Raw genomic sequence first — 21,942 nt, forward strand, 5'->3', positions numbered from 1 at the left:
GGGGGGGGGTTTCTTAAAAATCTTAGGACAATCCGTCATTCACTTGTATTGAGCACACTTGCACAAAAGTTTCCATTAACATTTTCTACTTGAGCCCTTGGTGTCAGCTCCTCTTTTTTCCCCTTCCTTCCCTACCCTCTTACCCTCGTGAATCCTTGATCAATTATATATTATTGTTATTTCATGTTTTACACTGTTTGTTGTCTCCCTTCACCTACATTTCTGTTATTCATCCCCCTGGGGAGTGGGCATATATCCAACCATGTGATGGGCTCTCCCTTACCCCACCCCCACCGTCCCCTACCCGCATGATATTGCTGTTTCTATTACCATTCATGAGGGTTTTTATCATTCCTGAATTCCATGTGTCAAGAACGCTCATCTTTACAAATGTATGTACTTTGGTCCGGTCAGATTTGTAATGTAGACTGAATCATGGTAGTGGGGGAGGAAGCATTCGGGAACTAGAGGAAAGTTATGTGTTTCGTAGTGGGTGCTACACTGCCCCCTAGTTGAATTGTCCGTTCCTTGTAACCCTTCTTTGGGGGGATGTACAGTTGTCTACAGATGGGCTTTGGGTCTGCATTCCAACCCCCCTCATATACATCGATGTAATTGTTTGTTTTGTATCTTTTGATACCTGATACCTGATCCCATCGAAACCTTGTGATCACACAGGCTGGTGTGCTGCTTCCATGTGGGCTTATATCCTTCCCTGCTAGATGACTACTTCTTTAACTTCAAGCTTTTAAGACCCCAGATGCTATATCTTTTGATAGCTGGGCACCAGCCACTTTCTTCACGACGTGCCCTATGTCTGTTTTTATAAGATAGGCAGGACAAACAATCCTGAGGAGAAAACAACGGGACTGGTGGTCTAGGGGGGAAGTGGGAGGGGGCGGGGCAGGGAGAAGAAGTGGGAGCCAACAAACTCAGGGAAGAGGGAAAAACAAGAGATGTAAAAATGATGGCAAGGAGGTCTGATTTGATCAAGGGCAATGTATTCAAGAGGAATTACTGAGAGCCGAATGGAGGTTGCGCATCATAATGGGACAGGAGGATGGTGAAAGGAAATAGAGGAAAGAAGTAGGAAGCAAAAGCTATTTATAGATAAAGCTGTAGGCATGTATATGTGTAAATATATTAATTTATAACAAAAGGTATAGAGGGTAATGTACATAATATTTATATGTTAAAGTATTAAGATAACAGATGGACTTTGGGCCTCTACTCAAGGCCTCCCAAACATAAGAACACTTTGTTCTAACACCTTCCCGACATGATCCTTCGAGACAAAATGGGTGCATAAGCAAATGTGGGGGGAAAAACACAATTCTTTTTTTTTTTTGTCCTTTAAATCTAAATTGTCCTTTAAAAACAAACTTCTAAATCAGAGCTATGCCTTTGTTCCTTCTTTTCTCTAAGAAACATAATTCTGAAAAGAATGTTTCTAGTTCATATTATTAAAATGGGAGCCTGAATACATTATAGGAAGCCTTGTTGTCCATGGGTCTCTGAAGTCGGTGAGAGGATACTGTCACCACACAGTGAACTCATTAGACAACTTCTGGAACCAGCTGTTTTAATTAGATCACACTCATACCCCAGTGAGGGGTTCCAGGTAACTATGAACCTGGAAACTGGACTGCTCTGACCCAACTGGCTGCGTGCTACGCAGGCCCATCCGTCGTACTGATCATTTATTTATAGAACTGTGTTAGTTAATAGTTTCTTGTACTTAGATGTTGTTGCTAGTTCAGCTTTGTGTTAAGGGGCAATGTTTGACTGAGAGAATGAGACAAGTGGATGACTCTTTCATTAGTAGGTTTGCCTGGCTGGCCTGTGTTGGGGAATGTTGTGTGCTCGCAGATGTGAGTCACCATAATAGCTAAGTATGCCAGCACTCCTTTCCATTTTACATGGTTGAGAGGAGCATTTAGGGTTAAGGTTAGTATTCACTTTGTTTATATTTATTGGGGGAAAAGAGTAAAATGATCCCCCCCCCCATAGTATGTAAAATATTAATGGGAAAAATGCATGTGTGTGTATGTGTATAAGTATAACTAAGGTCACTAAAATTATGTTTTGTTATTTAAGGAAAAAATAAAACTGACAAGATTTGTGGACATGATTGGTTATTTTCTTTTTATTTATGATATGCCTAATTATGTGTCTGATTTATTTGATTCTTCTTTTTCCTCAGATACCCATTCCCCCAAAACGTTTCATTATAAAAATGCAGGTATAGTCGAATGGTGATTATTTTTTAAATTCTTTTGTTTAAACCATCCATGTGTCTTTTCCAGATATGAGACCACAGGAATCCTGGCGAGGTCCCCCTCCCCTTTTCCAGCAGCAAAGATTTGAAAGGTAATGGGAACAAACCTGAGTTTAAGATATTTTCCCACATCAGCATTTGGGAAAATAAAATCTTCACCCCTCAAACAAATACAGCAACAGCAAACATCAGTTTTTCCTGCCACCTGTTATTTAAAAAAATAAGTTAACTCAAAGATTCATGTATATATAATTTTCTACCTTTTTCTTGGTTCTTGGCCTTTATTTTAGTTGAGCTTTTGAGTTGCCCTGAAAATTTTAACAAGAGCTTAAAACTGTATTAGGTTTTGGACAGGCTAAACAAATTTCTTTTTAGAAGGACTGTGCAGCTTAATGAGGCATAACTAATGGTGTTCCACTTTTATCATTTCTGTGCCGGCAACAGAGCATTAGTACAGACCAACCATTGATTCTTTCTACAAACCTCTTGAAGTCCTAATCAGCTTCTTTGGTACAACTATTTCAAGGCTGACAAGCCTATTGTAGGGCAGTGTCACTGTAGGTCAGTAGTTATTAGTTGCCACTGAAAACAGTTTCTTTAACTACTTAAGACTGAACTGAATTAAACGCAGAAGGGACTCAGAAGAGGATTATGGGATCTGCAGTCTAATAAGTACCATGGAATAGAAAGAATGTGACATGGTTTAATAATAAGGGATGTTTTACATGTGTTTCTTCATTGATAAGTTTGTGCTTGCAAGTCAGATGTACTCTATATGACAAGACAGTTGGCCAAGTTATGAATAATTTTATTAGCATCTGTAGGATAATTTCAAAGGGCGGCTTTAAAGTGTATCATTTTATGCTGATTTGTTCCATCACCGGTAAATACGTAAATTAACTGAGCTCCTTTTTTTCAGTTCTCATTTCTAATCTTTTGTCCCTCCTGCTTTAGCAACCTCTGATCTGATCGGATTTGAATGAATAAAAGCTGTTTATAAGTTGGGTTCTAAATGCTAGTCCCCTTTTTTAACACAACTGTGAAATTTAGGAGTTCTAAAACTTCATTTCTTTGTTTTCTTCAAGAGGATAACATGAATCATTTTACTGAGTTGTTTATTAATACTTTCCACTACTTAATGCAACCTGCATGACTGGTAGAATATGCTATTTCATCATCCTTAGAATAGCTTCAGTCTGAAACAAATCAATAAGGGCTCATTTTTTTCTAAATTATATGCTATCAGGTTAGAACTGATGTAATTTTAAATAACTGGACCACTTTTGTCCAAGATCAATTGTTAACACGTTATTTTTATTTTTTTGACACTTGATTTTTTTTTAACTTGTTGCATACTGCTTTCCCATGGTAATGGCAATAACTGACATTTACTATGTGTCTATGAAGTGTCAGCACTATACTAACATACTATGTTAGTAATTAAGACTAACTACTCTCAGAAATCCTTTGAAGTAGAAGCTGTTATTTTTACACATTTTACAGTTGAAGAAACGGAGATATAGTGAAATTCAATAACTTAAAGGTTACTTTCCCATACCATTCTTTTAGAAACTTTACCTATAAACAAAATTCATCAGACCACATACTCTGATGATAATGTTCCTATTCTTTCGTATTATCTATGGTTTAGCTGATATTTTGCATTTATACTAGTTTTTTTTTAAAAAAAAACAAACACCTAATACTTTGGACATTAAAAGCATATGTTTGGAAATACCGAACACTGAGTAATGCTACCTGATGCTTATGGTTTGTGTCAACTTGGTTGGTCTGTGATTCTCTGAGGTTTGTCATATCTAATGATGTAGACTGTCAGCTTGTCATGTTATGGCAGCTTGTGTATTTCTGTGATGCTAGAACCTAGGTCATTGCTGTTTCAAATGTCAGCAGGATCACCCAGCGTGAATAGGTGTCAGTGGAGCTTGCATACTTAGAACAGACAGCGAAGAAGGAATTGGCTGCCCGCTTTGGAGGAAGTAGCCACTGAAAACCTTAAGCATAACTTTGAAACATTGCAGGTCTAATGCATGAAAGCAGAACATTAAGTCCGTGCCAGAGGATGGGGCTCTAGGGCCAGAGGGCACTGAAAATGTGACTGAAGAGGAGCTAATTTCTTGGAACGGAGTCAACTGTGGTGACTCCATTTATCTGAGCCAGGTACTGCCTGTAGGAGTGGAGCCTTAGGGATTTTCTTTTGCTGATGAGGCACAACTTTATGTGACTAGAAAACAGCTGCAAAAATTTATTTAATCCCTAGAACTAGGACTGTATTAAATATGATTGTAGGAAAATTGGAAATCAAATATGAAATGGAACACATATAAATATCGATATTCTAGGCAATAGTGAGCTGAAATGGACTGGTATTGGGCATTTTGAATTAGAAAATCATATGATATAGTATGCCAAGAATAACAAGAGGAATGGCTTGTGTTCATTGTCAGAAAAAAAAACCATTTAAAAATCAATCATGAAGTACATTGCTACCTTTGATCAGATTATATCTATCTGCCTTTAAGGAAATCTATTCAATGCAACTATTGTTCAGATTTATGCACCAACCACAAAAGCCAGTGATGAAGAAATTAAAGAATTCTATTAAGGACTTGTCAGAAATGGATCAAACATGGAAACAAGAAGCCAAAGTTGGTGATTGGAATGCAAAAGTTGGAAACAAAAAATAAGGAACAGTAGTTGGAAATAGGGCCTTGGTGTTAGAAACAAAGCTGGAGATTCATGCTAGAATTTGGCAAGACCAATGACTTGCTTATAGCAAATATCTTTTTTCAGCAACACATGGACTTCTCCAGGTGGAATAAACAGAAATCAAATGGGCTACAGTTGTGGAAGATGCAATAGAAAAGCTCAATGTCAGCAGCTACAACCAGGCCCGTGGCTGACTGTGGAACAGATCATCAGTTGCTCATATGAAGAAAATTAAAACAAGTCCACTAAACCCAAAATAAGACCTTGAGTCTATCCTACCTTAATTTCAAGGACATCAAAAACATCATTCTTGAAGAAAGCAAAAGGTCACTAATAAAACAACAAAAAGAAGATCAAAGTGGATTTCAGAAGAAACTGAAACTTCCTCTTCATATATAATAGCTATGGCAAATAAATGGAAGGAATGAAGAAGTTAAGAGCTGAATAGAAAATCTCAAAGGACAGCTCGAGAAAACAAAGTAAACTACTATAATGAAATGTGCAAAGACATAGAGTTAGCAAACCAAAAATGAAGAATGTGGTCAGCATATCTTAAAGAAATCAAGATAAAATTTAGTCCTTTCGTTGTGATCTTAAAAGATTCTATGGGCAAAATATTGATTGATGTAGGAAGCATCAAAGAGGATGGAAAGAATATACAGAGATAATCACTCCACCAAAAAAATGGTTAACAAACAACCATTTCAGGGAGTAGCATATGAGCAAAACTATTGGTACTGAAAGAAGAAGTCCAAATTACACTGAAAGCATTAGCCAAAATGAAGGCTCTGGGAATTAAGGGAATATCAAATGAAATGTTTCAACAAACTGATGGTTCACTAGAAGCACTTACTCTTTTATAGAAGACAGCTACTTCGACAAATGAAAAGAAGAGATCCATATTTATACCTATTCCAAAGAGGTGACACAACAATGTTCAAATTATAGTACATCATTGATATCACATGCAAGTAAAACTTTGTTGAAGACCATCCAACAACAATGGCAGCAGTACCGTAACACGGAATCTGAATCCGCCAGGAGTTCCAGCCAGATTCAGAAAATTGGGATATCAAAGCTCAGTGGTTCTCAACCTGTGGGTCGCAACCCCTTTGGGGGTTTAACGAGCCTTTCACAGGGGTCGACAGCTTCATAACAGTAGCAATAGTACAGTTATTAAATAGCAACGAAAATAATGTTATGGTTGGGAGTCATGACAACATGAGGAACTATATTAAAGGGTCGCAGCATTAGGAAGGTTGAGAACCACTGTATAGCTGATGTCAGATGGAACTTACCTGAAAGTAAAAAATACCAGAAAGATAGTTATGTTCTATTGACATTGCCAAGGCAATTGCCAGTGTAGACCTTGGCAAACTGGATAATCTTGAGAAGAATGGGAATTACAGAGTATTATTGAATTGTGCTCATGTAGAACTTGTGCATGGATCAAAAGGCAGTTGTGCAAACAGAACAAGGGAAAACTTAATGGTTTAAAATCAGGAAAAGTGTGCATTTGGGTTGTATCTTCCTACCATATTTATTTAGTCTGTATACTGAGCACATATTCAGAAACTGGCTTATATGAAGAATGCAGCATCAGGATTGGTGCAAGGCTTATTAACGATCTGCAGTATGCGGAGGACACAACCTTGCTTGCTGAACATGAAGAGGACTTGAAGCACCTGCGGATGAAGATCAAGGATTGTAGCCTTCAGTATGGATTATGACTCAATTTTTAAAAGACCAAAATGCTCTCAACTGGACCAGTAGGTAACATCATGATACATGGAGAAAATGTTGTAGTTGTCAAGGAGTTGCCTTGCTTGGATCTCTAATCAATGCTCATCAACAGTCAGGAGATCAAAAGATGGATTGCATTAAGTAAATCTGCTGCACAAGACCACTTTAGAGTACTGACAAGCAAGGATGAAACTTTGAGGATTAAGGTGTGCCTCACTGAAACCATGATATTTTCATCTGCCTTATAAGCATGTGAAAGTTAAACATTGAATAAAAGAAGACAGAGAAGACGATGAATGATGGTACTAGTGATGAATATTGAAAGTACCATGGACTGCTAAAAGGACTAAACCAATATGTCTTGGGAGAAGTCCGGCCAGAATGCTCCTTTGTTTGTTGTCAGGAGAGACGAGTCGCTGGAGAAGGACATTATGTTGGGTAAAGTGGAGGGGCAGTGAAAAAGAGGAAGCCCTCAAGCAGATGGATTGACACAGTGGCTGCAACATTGGTTCTGGTAATAAGAACAATTGAAGATGGCATGGAACTAGATAGTGTTTTACTCTGTTGAGCATGAGGGTCATTATGGGTCGGAATGGACTCAGTGTCACCTCACAACAACAGTGATGAAGTCACCCTCCATTTGGTGATCATCCTTCATTTTGATGCTCTCATCCTCCATTTCCCCATAATACCTACTATTGCATGACAACCTGGTCTTTGGGACCTATCCATGTCAGTGTGTGATGGGCGGGTTTATTACAGTTACAAAGGAGGTAAAGGATCTGTTGGGAGTTTTAGGTGCCATTGAGTTGGTTCTTATAAGTGATCTTATATTCAACAAAACTTGGTCCTGCATTATTCTCGCAGTCATTGCCATGTTTAAGGACATTGTTTCAGCCACTGTCCGTTCATGTCGTTGACAGTCATCTTTTTCACTGAACCTTTACCTAGCCTGATACTTTTTCTAGGGACTGGTCCTTTTTGATGACTTGTCCAAAATAGGTGAGACAGAGTCTTTCCTTCTTTCCTTCCAAGGACCATTCTGACTATACTACTTCAAACAGGAGTTTGTTTGTTCTGGCACATTACCGTATATTTAACATTGGTTGTCGGCACATAATTCAAAGGCATCTATTTTCCTTCGGTATTACTTATTTGACAGCTTTCACATGCACATGGGGCAAGTGACAATACGTCTAGTTAAGTGCAACATCATTTTCAAAGTTTCATTATAAATTGGATGAAGGTTTACAAAGCAAATTGTTTTTGTGTTTAGTAATTCACAAACATTTTGTTTCATCTCAGGCAGTGTAGTCCCCTCAATATTACTTATCCCACTTCCTCCTTGTGTTTCCTGTGTTCGTTTTACCTTCTTTCCTATCCTCATTGGTATATTGAATTGGGTAAATAAATTATTTGGAACACAATTTGCTCAGCGCAGTACACCACCTGATTTTCTGACGGCTGCCTCTATGGGTGTTGATTGTGGCTCCCAAGTAAAATGAAATCCTTAACTACTTCATTATTTTCTCCACTTCCCCTGATGTTGCATTTTGGTCCAGATATGAGGATTTTTGTTTTCTTTATGTTGAGATGTAAATCCATAGTGAAGACTATTCTTTGATCCTCACCAGTAAGTGTTTCAGGTCCTCTTTGTTTTCAGTAAACAAGGTTTTGTCATCTGCATATTGAAGGGTCTTAATGAGTCTTCCATCCTAATGTTACATTCTTCTGCATATAGCCCAGTTTCTCTGGGTATTTGCGGATCATAGAGATTGAATATGTAGTGAAAGGTTGAAACCTTTTCCGGTTTTAAATCCTGCTGTATCCCCCTGGCTTTGTTCAAAAGCTTGCCTTTTGGCATATTTATAGGTTCCACATGAGAATTAATTAGTGTTTCCATTCTTGGAATTTCCATTCTTGTCAGTGTTATCCATAAATTCTGATGATTCACAGAATTGGAAGCCTTTAAGGAATCAATAAGCATAAGTATCTAGTATTCTGTTTTCAGCCAAGATCCTTCTGATAACAGCATTGATTTCCCTCATCCCATGAACTGTTTTAACCATTTCTTAATTATCATCAGCAAAATTTTACTTGTATGTGATATTATTTGATAATTTCCACATTCTATTGATCTGCTTCCTACTTTTAGGCACTCTATTTCTAATCCAGCATCTATTTCCTTCCCGTAGGAAACATTAAACGTTGTATTAGGGTCATAATCATTTTTCTGTCCCTTGCCTTTATGTCCATAGTTTTCACTCTTAATCTGCTCAAGCTGAGTTCTGATATTACTGAGTATTGACAGATTTTGTGGAACCAGCAGACAGGAGGCAAGTTTTATGGGTGATTTTTGTGTAGTGCTAGTGTTATGCATGTTTTCTTTTTCAGGTTAAAACCATCCCTTTAAGTAAAGTTAAATGTGGAACATTGTAGACTTCTATAGTACGTGTCTTGCATGATCATTTAAGGAGTATATTATTTATTTTATGATAAGGAAAATCAAGTTTGACTTTGGCCATCCTAAACGAAACAGATATATTACATCAGTCATTTATGTGTCACATGTCAGTTCAACCATTCAGACTTCACAAGACACTGCAGAAAATACAAGCGTATAGCTATTATGACTTAACCTGAGTTATCATAATTAGTAAGTAGTGAAAATCTTATTAGCACTAAGTGTGACAGGCTTTTAGTTCATTACTTTCACAGTACATTTTAAACAGTGGTTGAGAACAACATTATTTTTCTTTAATAATTCTTACTTTTGGACAATAGATATAATCCATATATTTCTTTAACAAAAGAAATAACTCCCTCCTGCCATCCCTCAGCAAAGAAAGGTAGCCTAGCAGCGCTAACTAGCGTTTGAGTTCGCTTGGTCAGGTGAGTTATGCCCTGTTTTCTTATCAGTAGAGGCTTCATTTTTTATCTAAAATCATAAAGTATACAATATAAGGAAAATTAAATCGTGTGTACATAATTGTTAATACTTTTTATCATAGAAAATATTTTTGTCAAAATGGGTAATAACTTCAAAAAGCAGAACTGTGTAATTTTAGCATTAGTTTTTTTCTTAACCTGTTTTAAAATTATATTTATAATGTGTAACTTCATATCAGCAGGTTTTCCTGAAACTTCATTTGCATGCATTTTATCATTGTAAAAAAAATCAATCTTAGTTAATACCATGTGTGGAGTTATACTGTTGCATGCTGGTTTTCCATTAATGGGCCAATTTTTGATGATCCTCCCTGATCACAGCACAAATCTTAGTCCCTCACTCCTGCAGAGATTGGAGGAGACCATTTCTGTCTCTCATGTGGACTTATTCTTACCAAAACATGTTTTATTTCTAATGAATCTAAAAAATAATTAAAAGCCCTAAACATGCATTTTATTTCTGAAATAGATATATTTTTAATTTTATTTTAAATCACTTAAAATTTTATGATTAGACCTCTTGATTTCATCTACTGACATTACACAAAAATAATTATCTTTGGGTTTAAAACAAAGGCAAGCTATAAATGAAGGAAGAATACTGAAGGTTGGAGGGAGGGTAAAAGGATAGATTCAGGCTTGAGTAGATGTGAGAAGAATGCTTTATTGCAGAGCTCAACTGTACACTCCTCCACCACCACCCCCAACACACATACACACAAACACACACACACACACACACACACCCCACCCCCACCCCTAGAAAGTGAGGTTTAAATGTTGGTATAGTTAGTACCAGCTAGTCATAATACTTTAACAAATTTGAAGTTTCATTGTCATTTCTTCTCACATCTTTTAACTGACTGCAACAGGTTTTGATACTAAAAAAACAAAAACAAATTAGGAGCATTCCCTTTTGTGTACTCTAATAGTTCTATAATATGGAAGTTGAGGAATATGTCTCAAGGAGAATGTTTATATATTTCGTGGTTATTGCCTTTAGAAGATATATCTTTGATATATTGTTTATGTGACGTTTTTAATTAAGTTATAATTTAATACATTATACTTAACTGCTTTGTGTCTGCAGAGTTAAAATAGGCACTTGAAGACAATTAAACATTTCCTTTGACTAGTAATCCGGGACGGCAAACTGGGTTATAATAGCCGTTGAATCTGTGTTCCCATGTACACTGTACACCAAATGCCAGTCAGCCTTTGCCAATTAGTGCTCATGTTGCTAGGTCACCGTGGTCAATTGAAAGCTGCATCAATAGAACTTGAAAAGGTTTCCTCCGATCAGACCTTCTGACATATTGAGCAGAATAATGGATGGGAAAAAACAGCCAAGTCCCCTACCCTGGATTCAAAATACTCAGCAGTAAGAATTCATTTGCAGCCTGCAATTAACTAGAAAGAAAGAACTACCAAAGAGGAGTCAGGATATTTTTGAAAATAAAGCCTCATTCTCCTGTGTTTTATCCATATTCATTCTTTAAATAGTATTTTTAATGTAGCCAACTTGGTGATCTTAGGCCCAAATCTTTAAGTGACTAAAAAGGTAATTTCACAATTGAAAATGAATAAAATAATTTTTAGAACTCAAGCCTTTTTGATTCATGTGCATTTAATTAAACGCTCTAATAAAGGCTGTTGCTTCACAAAACATGTTAGCCTGCATTGGATATCAGGGACACGAAGATCGTTGCATACAGCGTATGTGGGTAATTTGGGTTATTCTAAAATTTGGAGATGGTCCCTGCCAATTTCAAGCTTTTTGCTATATAAGAAGCTTAATTTCTAATTTAATGCTTATATGGTAACTTTCCACAGAAATGTTGGGGCTGAGCCTCTGCTGCCATGGAACCGGATGCTGCAAAACCAAAATGCAGCCTTTCAGCCAAACCAGTACCAGCTACTTGCTGGCCCTGCTGGATACCCACCTCGACGTGACGATCGTGGAGGGAGACAGGTAATAAAATGGGCTCTGGGATGAAAAGTGTGCTGCTCACTTTGCACTGGGACGTGCCTCTTGGAGTTCCATATTTTCTTACAGACATCTGTAGTAAGCTGACAGGATAGCTCAGCTGAACTCTTTAGTCTGTTATTAAAAATGGATATAGGCTGAGTACCTTCCTTAAGGTTATACTTTGATGGTGTCAAAGAATTTTCTACCTACAAAGCCTTTAAATCATGGTAGTCAGTGATAATAAGCACACATATGACCAATCGCTAAACATATTAGGTTTCCTTTAAAGATACTGCATTTGTTTTTTTATAGAAACTTAGATCTCCCCAAATAGATAATAGTTTTCTGGAAGCCAAAAGAATCCAACTTTTCAGGTGCTGTCTGTATTCATCACGGACTAAAGATTTCTCCACTAATATTCCAATAAACTTTAGCTGTACCATTGAAGGAGCCTAATTTTCTAGACAAATTTTCAAATTAAGCATTATCACCTACTTTATTACCTTCTATTAATAATGCTAAATTTTTGCAACATTTAAAACGAAACTCCATTGGACTTAATTTTGACCAGCATTTGATACCCTGACCAATATTTATGTACTCTTAATTAAGCCCTTGCCAGAAAACAGGTTTAGAATCCTGCTGTTCAGAGTGAAGTGATCATAAGTCGCCTGTAGCAATGAGAAGTGGTTTTTATGCTGTTTACCTCGTAAGTTATGCTACCTGGTTAACTGGTGTTCTAGCCACATGGTTCTTTTATGTAAGACCTGTACATCTCTCCTCCTCTTGGTAAACCCATGCCTCTGCCCTTGAGTTGATTCCAACTCATAATGACCTTGTGTAGGGTTTCTCAGCCCTTGTAAATGTTTATGGGAGCAGACATTCTCATCTTTGTCCCACAGAGTGAATGGTGGGTTTGAACCATTGACCTTGGGGTGAGCAGTTCAACACTTACCAGACAGCACCATGTGGGCTCTTTCTGGTAATTAAGGAAAACTTCATATTTTTTTGGTTTATTCTTACAAGTTTCTGTCATATTTTGCTTTAATCACTAATGGTTAATGCCTTTTAAGAGAAATATGTTATAATTCATTAAAATGAATTCATAAAATTTTAGTATAAATACTATCAACCTCAGACCTCTAAAATTTTTACTAGTAGATTGAGGCTATTTACATTACTGTAGTTACAGTGAGACTAGTATCTCACTGCCATTGAGTCGATTTACACTCAGCAACCCTATACAGCAGTGGTTTTCAACCTTCCTATTGCTGCAGCCCTTTCATACAGTTCCTCATGTTCTGGTGACCCCCCAACCATAACATTATTTTCGTTGCTACGTCATAACGGTAATTTTGTTACTGTTATGAATTGGGCAACCCCTGTGAAAGGGTTGTTTGACATCCCCCACTGCCCCCCCCCCAGGGGTCACGACCCACAGGTTGAGAACCGCTGCTATACAGGATTTCCAAGACACTAAATCTTGATAGCAGCAGACAGCCTCATCTTTTCTCTCAAGGAGTGGTTGGTGTGTTTGAACCAGCAATCATGTGACTAGCAGCTCAGTGCCTGACTCATCACATTTGTCAAATTAGGAACTGTTAAAACTTCATACAATGTGGCAATTGTATAAGCTGGGGACTCTGACTCCCCTAACTACGGATCCCAATTCATTGTTTTTTATTACCTTCTTCAGAAGAGGGAATCTATTGAAGGAACTCTGCTATTGTAAGAAGTAAAAGTCTTACTCACTTAGAAGATATAAAGCATTTGGTAAACATCCCTTGAGAAACCTACTCTTTAGGATGTTTTAGAAATAGTTCTTTTTTCTAGTCATTTATCCTGCATGAAATACGACTATTAATTCATAATTTTTGGAGCACTACACTATTAAGCTGCAGAAAATTGTTCTTAAAATAAAATCATGACTTCACCATGTGTAGTAAAGTTTATGTAGGCCTTAAACTAGGTTTAAACTAGGCCTTAGCTTTCATTGTAAACTTGAGAATCTTCACATATTCATAATTTAAATAACTTTAGTACTCTTGGGCACATTATGTTGGAAAGAGTGTCATTTGTCTTGTGTCTGTAAACTAGCATAGTATAAATGTTATCAGTAATTCATTATGTAATTACCTAATGTATTAATTAATGCCCTACTGTTGTCATTGGTAAATAAAAAAACCCTCCCATTTAATTGCTCATTAGATGTTCTGATTTTGTAAACTCTTGCCTTTTGTAAAGCAAAGTGAGTACACTGGGTTAGACCGAGTTGTCTAGTGAAACTTATATCAAGAAGTAGTTTTATATCATAAAGGCATCCCAGCCCAGTCCAATTCAAGTCCGTACGTCCGGTGCTAGTCCCTCTTCAGGCTCACGGAGCTTCATGCTGGTGATGCAGAATGGTGAAGCAGGAAGATGACAGAGTCACGTGGATCCAAAGTCACTAGAAACATGGCAGGACACCAGCAGCTCTCGGTTAGGTCCATCCCTAGCAGTAGACACAAGAGTCCCAATGATGTTCCAGTGAAGAGGAAGGTGAAGTGGCAGAAAGCAGTTCCCAGAGTCCCTCACTCTTAAGAAAAGGCCACAAGCCAAAGGAGGTGTCATCAAGCTACCACCTGATCTATAAGTTTAATTCCACCCCTAGCCAGAAGTATCTAGTTGACAACTACTGCACCCACTGCTGATGAGTCTAGTCAAAATCATAGTGACCCCAAGGGTCAGAATAGAATTGTTCTTTGGGGTTATAAGACACATTTATACAGGAGCAGTCTGCCTCATGTTCTCCTTCAGAACAGCTGGTGGTTTTAAACACCAAACTTGTGATTAGCAACCAACGCTTACCCCACTGCATCACCAGGGCCCCTATGATCACCCAATACCATTGAGTCAGACTGGCTTAAAGTGACCTTATGGAGCAGAGTAGATCAGGAATAGAAAGCCTTTATCTTTCTCCCTAGAAGCAGCTCGTGGGTTTCTACTTTCACCTTTGTGGTTAGCAGCTGAATGCATAGCCCACTACACCACAAGGACTCCTAGCATAGTATGTGTGAATACTGTATGACGAGATAATTGTGAATGGTGAGGAAGGTTCAGAACTACTGTTTTGTACATGCTATTTACTGTGTTTCATTTTAGGGAAGTTCTCCCCTGAATGTTAAAGCTTTCCTTTTGGTTAGTTTTCAGTAATGGCACATGTACACATACTCAACTTTCCCATCCCGTTTGTGAACCAAAAGCATCTAATTATGGAGGCCTTCCACATGCCATGCCTTGAAGACATAAGCAGTTTGTTTTGTTTTCCTATAAAAACAGAAGATTAGTTTCTTTGCAGCGCTAATAATCTTTGTGTGTGTGTGTGTGTGTTTATTTTCAGGGATATCCCAGAGATGGAAGGAAATACCCTTTGCCACCACCCTCAGGAAGATACAATTGGAATTAGGCTTTTGTAAAGCTTTCCCCAAACATTTCATTGTTCTCTGTTTTATGCTATGTGTGAGAAGATTTTTTTTTTAGTAGTTTTTAATAAACTACAGTATTTTGATTATTTCTTTTAATTGTGTAAATTTCTAGTGCTCTGATCTGTTTTATGTTGCTTTACAAATCTGAATTAATTATTGCTTGTGAATCATTTGATTGAAATTAGACTGCTGGTTTTTCACTGTGGTTAAAAATCATCCCAGCTGTGGATTTCAAAAGAGTGTATTCTAGATCATTTAAGATCTATGTTCTTTCTTAATGCATAAAAATTAGATATGAACTCTTGGAACCCTCAGCCAACGAGAGTATATGTGCTTAAGATATTTGTTTGATATTTCTTTGGAAACATTTCATTAATGTGCTTGTCTTAAGAAAATTTATTCATTTTAGTTAAAAAGTTTTTTAAACTGTGGTCTCGTATTCTGATTATTTTTTTATAACATATCAGTTTGAACATCTGGGCTAAGTATGATTTTTAAATCTATGTTTGAAAACAATTTATTTCTACAGTTAGATGTCCAAAGCTGTCACTGGACAGAGATATTTTAAATATGGTTAACAACACAATTGAAAAAAAGCTTTATAAGAAATATATATTACTATGTCAGTTATTTGGCTAATTACCAGATCTTTCTGAAAATAAATTGTTTCTCCAAATTTCATGTATTACCTGTACTTCAGTTTAAAGACTTGCCTTAAATCTTTAAGAAAAACTTTGAAAGTGTAATTTATAGCTAAATAATAAATGATCTTGGGCTCTTTTTTTTCTTGTGGGAGTGGGGGGGAGGGGCACTATTTCATAATAGATTTCCATTTGTACCCTTTCTTTTTATGCTAGTAAGTGTCACATAATCCCTTCAATCTGTTTGTAGTTCAGGCACATTCTTATTTGGTTGCTATTGGAAATTTAGGCATATATGTAAAATCTCTTCTTGCTTTGTTTACATTTTTTTCATCTTAGCTTTAGAGTCTAAGGTAAAGTTTCTCTTTGACCTTTTGGCTTAGCCATTTTGCCCTAATATTCAACTAAGGCACAGTAGTTAATCTACATGGAAAAAAATCCCACCTTAACCTTGAGTATTTTGAAGCACAATCACTGACTGATGTGAGCACAGCAGGGTACTTTATTGTTGACAAAGAAACTCTCCACCAGAAATTAACAACACAGCTGGTTATTTGTCACCAGTGTACATTAAAGGGATACTGCCTTTTATCTTCCAAGTATCAAACATGTGTAGTCACCTAAAGTATTACAAATTCCAAAACAGCTCATAAATGTCTTCTTGCTTAAAGCTTTCTAGGTGCCTCAAATTTACACTTCTCCTACCCCGTCCCCACCCCCCCACATGTCAGACTTGGGAGTTTTGTTTTAAGGTATTAGACTCTTGGAAATAATCCCTTAGGAGTTTGGCTTTCTTCATAAACCCTTAAGAGAGGGTGCCAGCCAGCTGAATCTTCATTTCAGGACCCTTCACCCTTGCTGCCTTCTTTCACTATGAAAAATTCCCCTATCCCTATCTTAATCTCTCCCCACCTTTGAATCTTTCAGCGAAGTTATCTGTTAACTTCAATACTTTTTGTAGCATCAAGAAGACTATTTGAAACAATAAGTAATTCCCTTCATAAACTGATACAAAAATAAAGCCAAGGGACCAATTACACTCCATCTTTAAATGAAGCACTTTTTTTTTCACTCGCATTTTCAGGTTTTTTAAAAAGCCTTAGCACCCGAAATCAGCCTGAACTTTTATTGGCCCTTAATGAGCAGTTGTCTACACTTTAAAGATCAAATGGCAGTGTCCTAACGTATGTTCAGGTACAACACCAGCTCAGTGATAGTCGCTCGCCATTTAGCGTCACAAAGGCAAATTGAAAGTAATGACATCCTCCTTTGGCACTGGGGAGCTTCTGGAAAGGTCCCATCCTGCTCCTGGGGGGCGGGTCCAGAATTCCTCTTTTTCCAGGTCCTCACTGGAGGTTGAGTCTGCCTTAATGAGGCTTGCCGACTTTACTGACAGGAATTGGGTGACATTAGCACCACAGGGACAGACTAGCGGATCTTTCAAAGTGAAGGTACCACGTATTTTGGACAGTTCATGCCTGGGCCACCAAGGTGCAGGCGGAGCGCGTACCAGGACTAGGACCTCCCTTGAAGTGGGGCTGCCGCGTCTGGCCGCAGACCTGGCCGCCGCTTCGAGCTCTTGGAGCTGCAGGGCCACCTAGGAGCCCTCTGCCGTCCTTCCGCAGCGCGCCACATCAGTGCTGCTTAACTTCGCCCCGATTCCCTGTACAAATGGAAGATTGAACATGTAAGAGAATTAGGAAGAAAGCTGCAAGGCTACTGTTTTAAATGTTGAAGTATTAATTACCGATTTAACTATGCTTTGAAATTAAAATCTAAACATTATCCTAAGAATTGATTTTGATTCCGCATTCCTAAACAGCAGCGTGGTGGGCCCTCCTGCTTGCCGGATATCTTGCCCACCCCAAAGGCTAACAGCTGTGATTCCGACCCATGCTCTTCCTGATCCAGCTCTACCATTTCTAACCAGAAGAAAACGGTCAACAAATTCTCCGTGGGCTTTTCCTCCGCTCCTGTTTAAGTTGAATGCCTGTGAGGCTTAGCTCCCCAAAGAATAAGCTTCAATTTTTTGTGTAAAGTGTAGATGGAGCTATTACACTATCGCAGAAATAGTTTGCCCAATTCTAGTTGTTAGATATTTATTAGAAGTCTCCTAAAAAATTACTGAAATAAGAGATCACATGGATTCAAAACTGAAAGATAACTCAATTTCAAATATTCAATTGCAGTCAAAGCAAACAAAAACATCTCAGTTTGCATTCTAAACTTTAAAGTTGCTTGAAATCACAATTACCTCAGTATTCACCTGATGAAGTATATTTCTGTGTATTTCTGTAGTTACATCTGTGCATCTTTGAAATTTCCCCAGATACCCATGAATTCTGACAGTAAAAGACTATCAATTTATATCCATAAAATGCATCCTAGTTGTCTGTCCAACTGGGGTTTGGGGTGAGTTTTTCATCCCACTCACAAGTGAGGAATCTCACCTATGCTTTGAATTGCATAGGGGGATTTAAGTTGACACCACAAAATGCATTATTTTATCATACACAAACTCATACATAAAAATCCAATCTAGGACATTTTCTGAATGTCTATTTAAATCAATATTAAATGCAGTTAGCAAAGACATCTGAAGTATTTGGGGGTTATCCAAAAGGTGATATTCAAAAAGTCTGCTTCCATAAGGATCACAAACTTGAAAAAGATGGGATAGTTCTGTAAATACATGGACTGTTCGCATTTGTCAAACTGGATTGAGTGTGATTTGCTTTAAATTGATAGTAAAGTTGCTAGCAGAATGGAACTTGGGCACATCTATTTTCAGAGATGTCAACCCTAAAGCTTTAATTCTAAGCAAAGATTTAAATAGAGGACAACTGGATTCCACCCCTGCCTTCCGTTATACAAAATACTCTTTCTTTCCTCTGTCCTTCAAAAATTACAAACACTACTTCAATTTACTCTCCAACACAAATTACAGAAAAGTATATGCAATCTCTTCTGTTCTTTGCAGCGTTTATTCGGGATTTTGGTATCTGCTCTTAAATTGGAAAAGGCAAACCAGGTTGTCATAAAACTCCAAAACATTTAGAAAATGACTCATTTGCAGAGTGAGCTTGCTTGCTTTTTTTTTTTTAACCAAGTTTTGCTGTCGCTTCTGCAATGCGAGAGAAGGTTTTGTTCAACAGACCCTGTGGCCAGTCCTTCGTGGTGGTTGTGAAGACACTTATCCTCCTCTTCAGTTAATGAGTTTCACCTAGTCTGGCTGTTTATGTTTTTATAAAAGATCTGCAAAACACTAATGTAAAAAGAAAGAAAAAGCTCTTGTTTCATATTCATCAAAACCTGAAATTCTATAGTAAAAACAGTGTATTTTAACATTTCAGGGATCAAGTCTCATAATTTTAGGATGTACACACACAAAAATAAACTTTATACTTCTCAGTTAAATCCTCTGCTGCATTTTTTCTCTCTGCTGGTTTCTTTCTGCTGAAAGAAAAAAAGCTTACATCAAATAGTTTCTAAAAATAGTGTGTAAAAATAATCTCCTTAATAAGCACATCTTATTGCTAGAGAGTTCACTTCATCGGTTTCAGGGGTTTTGTTCTAAAAATAAATGATCAAGGAAAACACTCCTGTTTATAAGGATTTGTTTTCTTTATGCTACCTAGAGCTAGCTCTTGGTTAGAAAGCTATTACTATTTTTATAACAAAATAGCAAACCATGTGAACTGTGTGAAACACAATAGCAAACCATGTGAGCTTTGAGAAAATAGTTTATGGAAGCATAGTTTCAGAATTCTGTTACTCCTTCATGGGAATGTAAGATATAGGCAAGCATTTGGCAGCACGGCATGCCAATAATAGTACTAACTTCACGTTTCTAGTCATGATTAAGAAACCTAGATTAAGAAAATTTCTGTTAAAGAAGTATTGCATCAATTTCATAATTTTTCTGCCCAAATGGTTATTCCTTATATAAAACATTTAAAAACCTTTTATCTTATGTCCAGATACGTTCATGGTCCTTTGATACAGGTGATTTTGCTTGCCTAAAATTTTTTTCTCATGGTGAAAAGGACGAGTTATTTTTTAAATTACTATAAAAATAGGTTAGACAAAGTAAAATTTTAGCTTCAAAATACCTCCTTTAGGACTCATTTTGCACATTCACAAACTAGAACAATGAAGTGAAATAAAAGAGTTCTGCTTTGAACTATAATTCTAAAGCCATAAATGTAAAAAAAAAAGTTGGGGGCCTTTGGAAATAATTTGGTAAATTTAAAATTGAATTTCATCCATGCTATACCTTTGTCATTAATTATATATGCTCATATTCTTCAGGTTTCTTGTACTTTTTCTGATTATTGAAATTATGAGTAAAGGGAGCTGTATTATCACAGCACATTAGTGCCAAAAAAGACTTTATAACAGTGAAAAAGAAATGACACTTGATTACTAGAAAAAAGTACTTAAGATTCTCTTAAGTTATAATTAAATGTCAAAACCATAGGAAGTATAAGTTGGCATAGTAAAGTTTGATATAAACAAGACAACAAAATTGTCTCAACCTCTTGATAAGTCTAAATAAGGGGGAAGTTATGAATAGTTTAGTGATACTTTAAATCCTGATTATAATCATCTTATTTTTATTCTTTTCAATGTGCTTTCAGCTATGGGGTGACTGGTATCAGTTTTAGCAATTTTCAAATATAGTAACAATTGTGAGGATGGCACGGGACAGATGGGCAGTGCTGGACCTAGGGTCACTAAGACCAAGTTCTCTGACCAGACTCCACAGCACCTAATATCATCCTAGTACTTTATCAAGGTACTCCAATCCAGACAAGAAAACACGTCTTTTAGGGTAAATAAAATCTACAGAAGGATGGGCTGTTTTTATTTTATCAGCTCATTTTGGGAGACGATAGAGTCCATATAAAAAGTAATTTACAACTATCTTATTATAAGCAGCATCTTAGAAAACAAATCATTTTAAGCTAATGTACAAACACGTTTGCCAAATGGTCAAAGCATTTTGAAATTGGCATTAAACTTAAAACGCGACACAATTCTTATAACCAATATTTTGAATATTTTTACACCAAAGTGGCAGCAATTCCTCTGCAGTAATGTTGCTATGTGCATGATTCAATTTACTTTCAATCAAACATTAATGAAATTGCACTTGAGGGGAGAAGGTCTTTGAAACGTAATCTTCCAAGGTCAGTTCCGCACCAAAAAGGAGTCATCGTTCAAGTTGGGTGGGTTTTTAGAGCTACGAACACCAACAAAATGTCCAACTTCGAAAACTGAGCTTTGGTCAGGAACGTGGTGGGCATGAGTTAGGGCATTCTTTAACGAGGAATCAACAATTCAAATCCTCGTGGAGTGACATTCCATCATAAGGTCCCCTGGGCCGTGGCTGTCGCCCACCTCCAGCAAGAGTCCCCTCTCCCGTGGCCCCTTCGTTTTGGATTGCCTTTTACACAACGGTCAGCTCTGGAACCCAAACCGTTCGTTCCCCCTTCTCACAGTTTCTTTGCAAGCAGGACCCAGTCGGGGGTAGGGGTGGGGGGTGGGCACCCAAGGTCACCAAGTCCTGCCATAGAGCAGGTTGGTCCCCAGCACGCCGCCGCCGTAGTCTCCGGCCGCTGCGTCTAGGGCCGCGAGGCCGCCCGCGGGGCCGTGCAAGGCCGGAGGGCTGGGCGACAGCTCCTCGAGCTCGGGCGCGGGCGTCGGGGCCGGCGGCTGCGGGCCGGCGGGCCCCGGCGTCGGGGGGCCGGCTCCGTTTTGGCACGGCTTGCCGTCCTTGACGAGCACGGGCACGGCCACCCGGCGCGGCGACGGCGGGCCCAGAGCGCCGTCCTGCTGCAGCTGTTGCGCGGCCTTGTCCTTGGCCTGGCGCTTCATCTTGTAGCGGTGGTTCTGGAACCAGATCTTGACCTGCGTCGGCGTCAAGTGGATCATGCTGGCCAGGTGTTCGCGCTCGGGCGCCGACAGGTACTTCTGCTGCTTGAAGCGCCGCTCCAGCTCGTAGACCTGCGCCTGCGAGAAGAGCACGCGGCGCTTCCGTCGCGGCACCGCCGCGTGCAGCGGGGCCAACGACTTGGCGGGGTCCGCGATGCCCGTCAGCGAGCCCATGCCGGCCACGTTCACGCCCGCCGACGGCCCCATGAACCTGGAGACTGGGGAGGAGGCCCA

At 38.3% G+C, this 21,942-nt stretch overlaps 2 protein-coding genes across 2 annotated transcripts in view; one reads left to right on the top strand and one right to left on the bottom strand.

The window, feature by feature from the left end:
* XRN2 (5'-3' exoribonuclease 2) overlaps positions 1 to 19,188 on the top strand; it is a 109,087-nt gene extending 89,899 nt beyond the window's left edge. Inside the window, exons 28-30 of the mRNA XM_004697802.4 lie at positions 2,307 to 2,370; positions 11,531 to 11,669; positions 15,046 to 19,188. Of these exons, the coding sequence (XP_004697859.1) occupies positions 2,307 to 2,370; positions 11,531 to 11,669; positions 15,046 to 15,111 (269 nt within the window). The 3' untranslated portion in view covers positions 15,112 to 19,188. The remainder of the gene's footprint in view (positions 1 to 2,306; positions 2,371 to 11,530; positions 11,670 to 15,045) is intronic.
* A 2,142-nt stretch (positions 19,189 to 21,330) lies between these two features.
* NKX2-4 (NK2 homeobox 4) overlaps positions 21,331 to 21,942 on the bottom strand; it is a 1,647-nt gene continuing 1,035 nt past the window's right edge. The window contains exon 2 of the mRNA XM_004698145.1: positions 21,331 to 21,926. Within this exon, the coding sequence (XP_004698202.1) occupies positions 21,331 to 21,926 (596 nt within the window). The remainder of the gene's footprint in view (positions 21,927 to 21,942) is intronic.

This window comes from Echinops telfairi, unplaced genomic scaffold, assembly GCF_000313985.2.
Source record: "Echinops telfairi isolate 266 unplaced genomic scaffold, ASM31398v2 ScPeMD7_5592;HRSCAF=6446, whole genome shotgun sequence".
NCBI classification, from domain to species: Eukaryota; Metazoa; Chordata; class Mammalia; order Afrosoricida; family Tenrecidae; genus Echinops; species Echinops telfairi.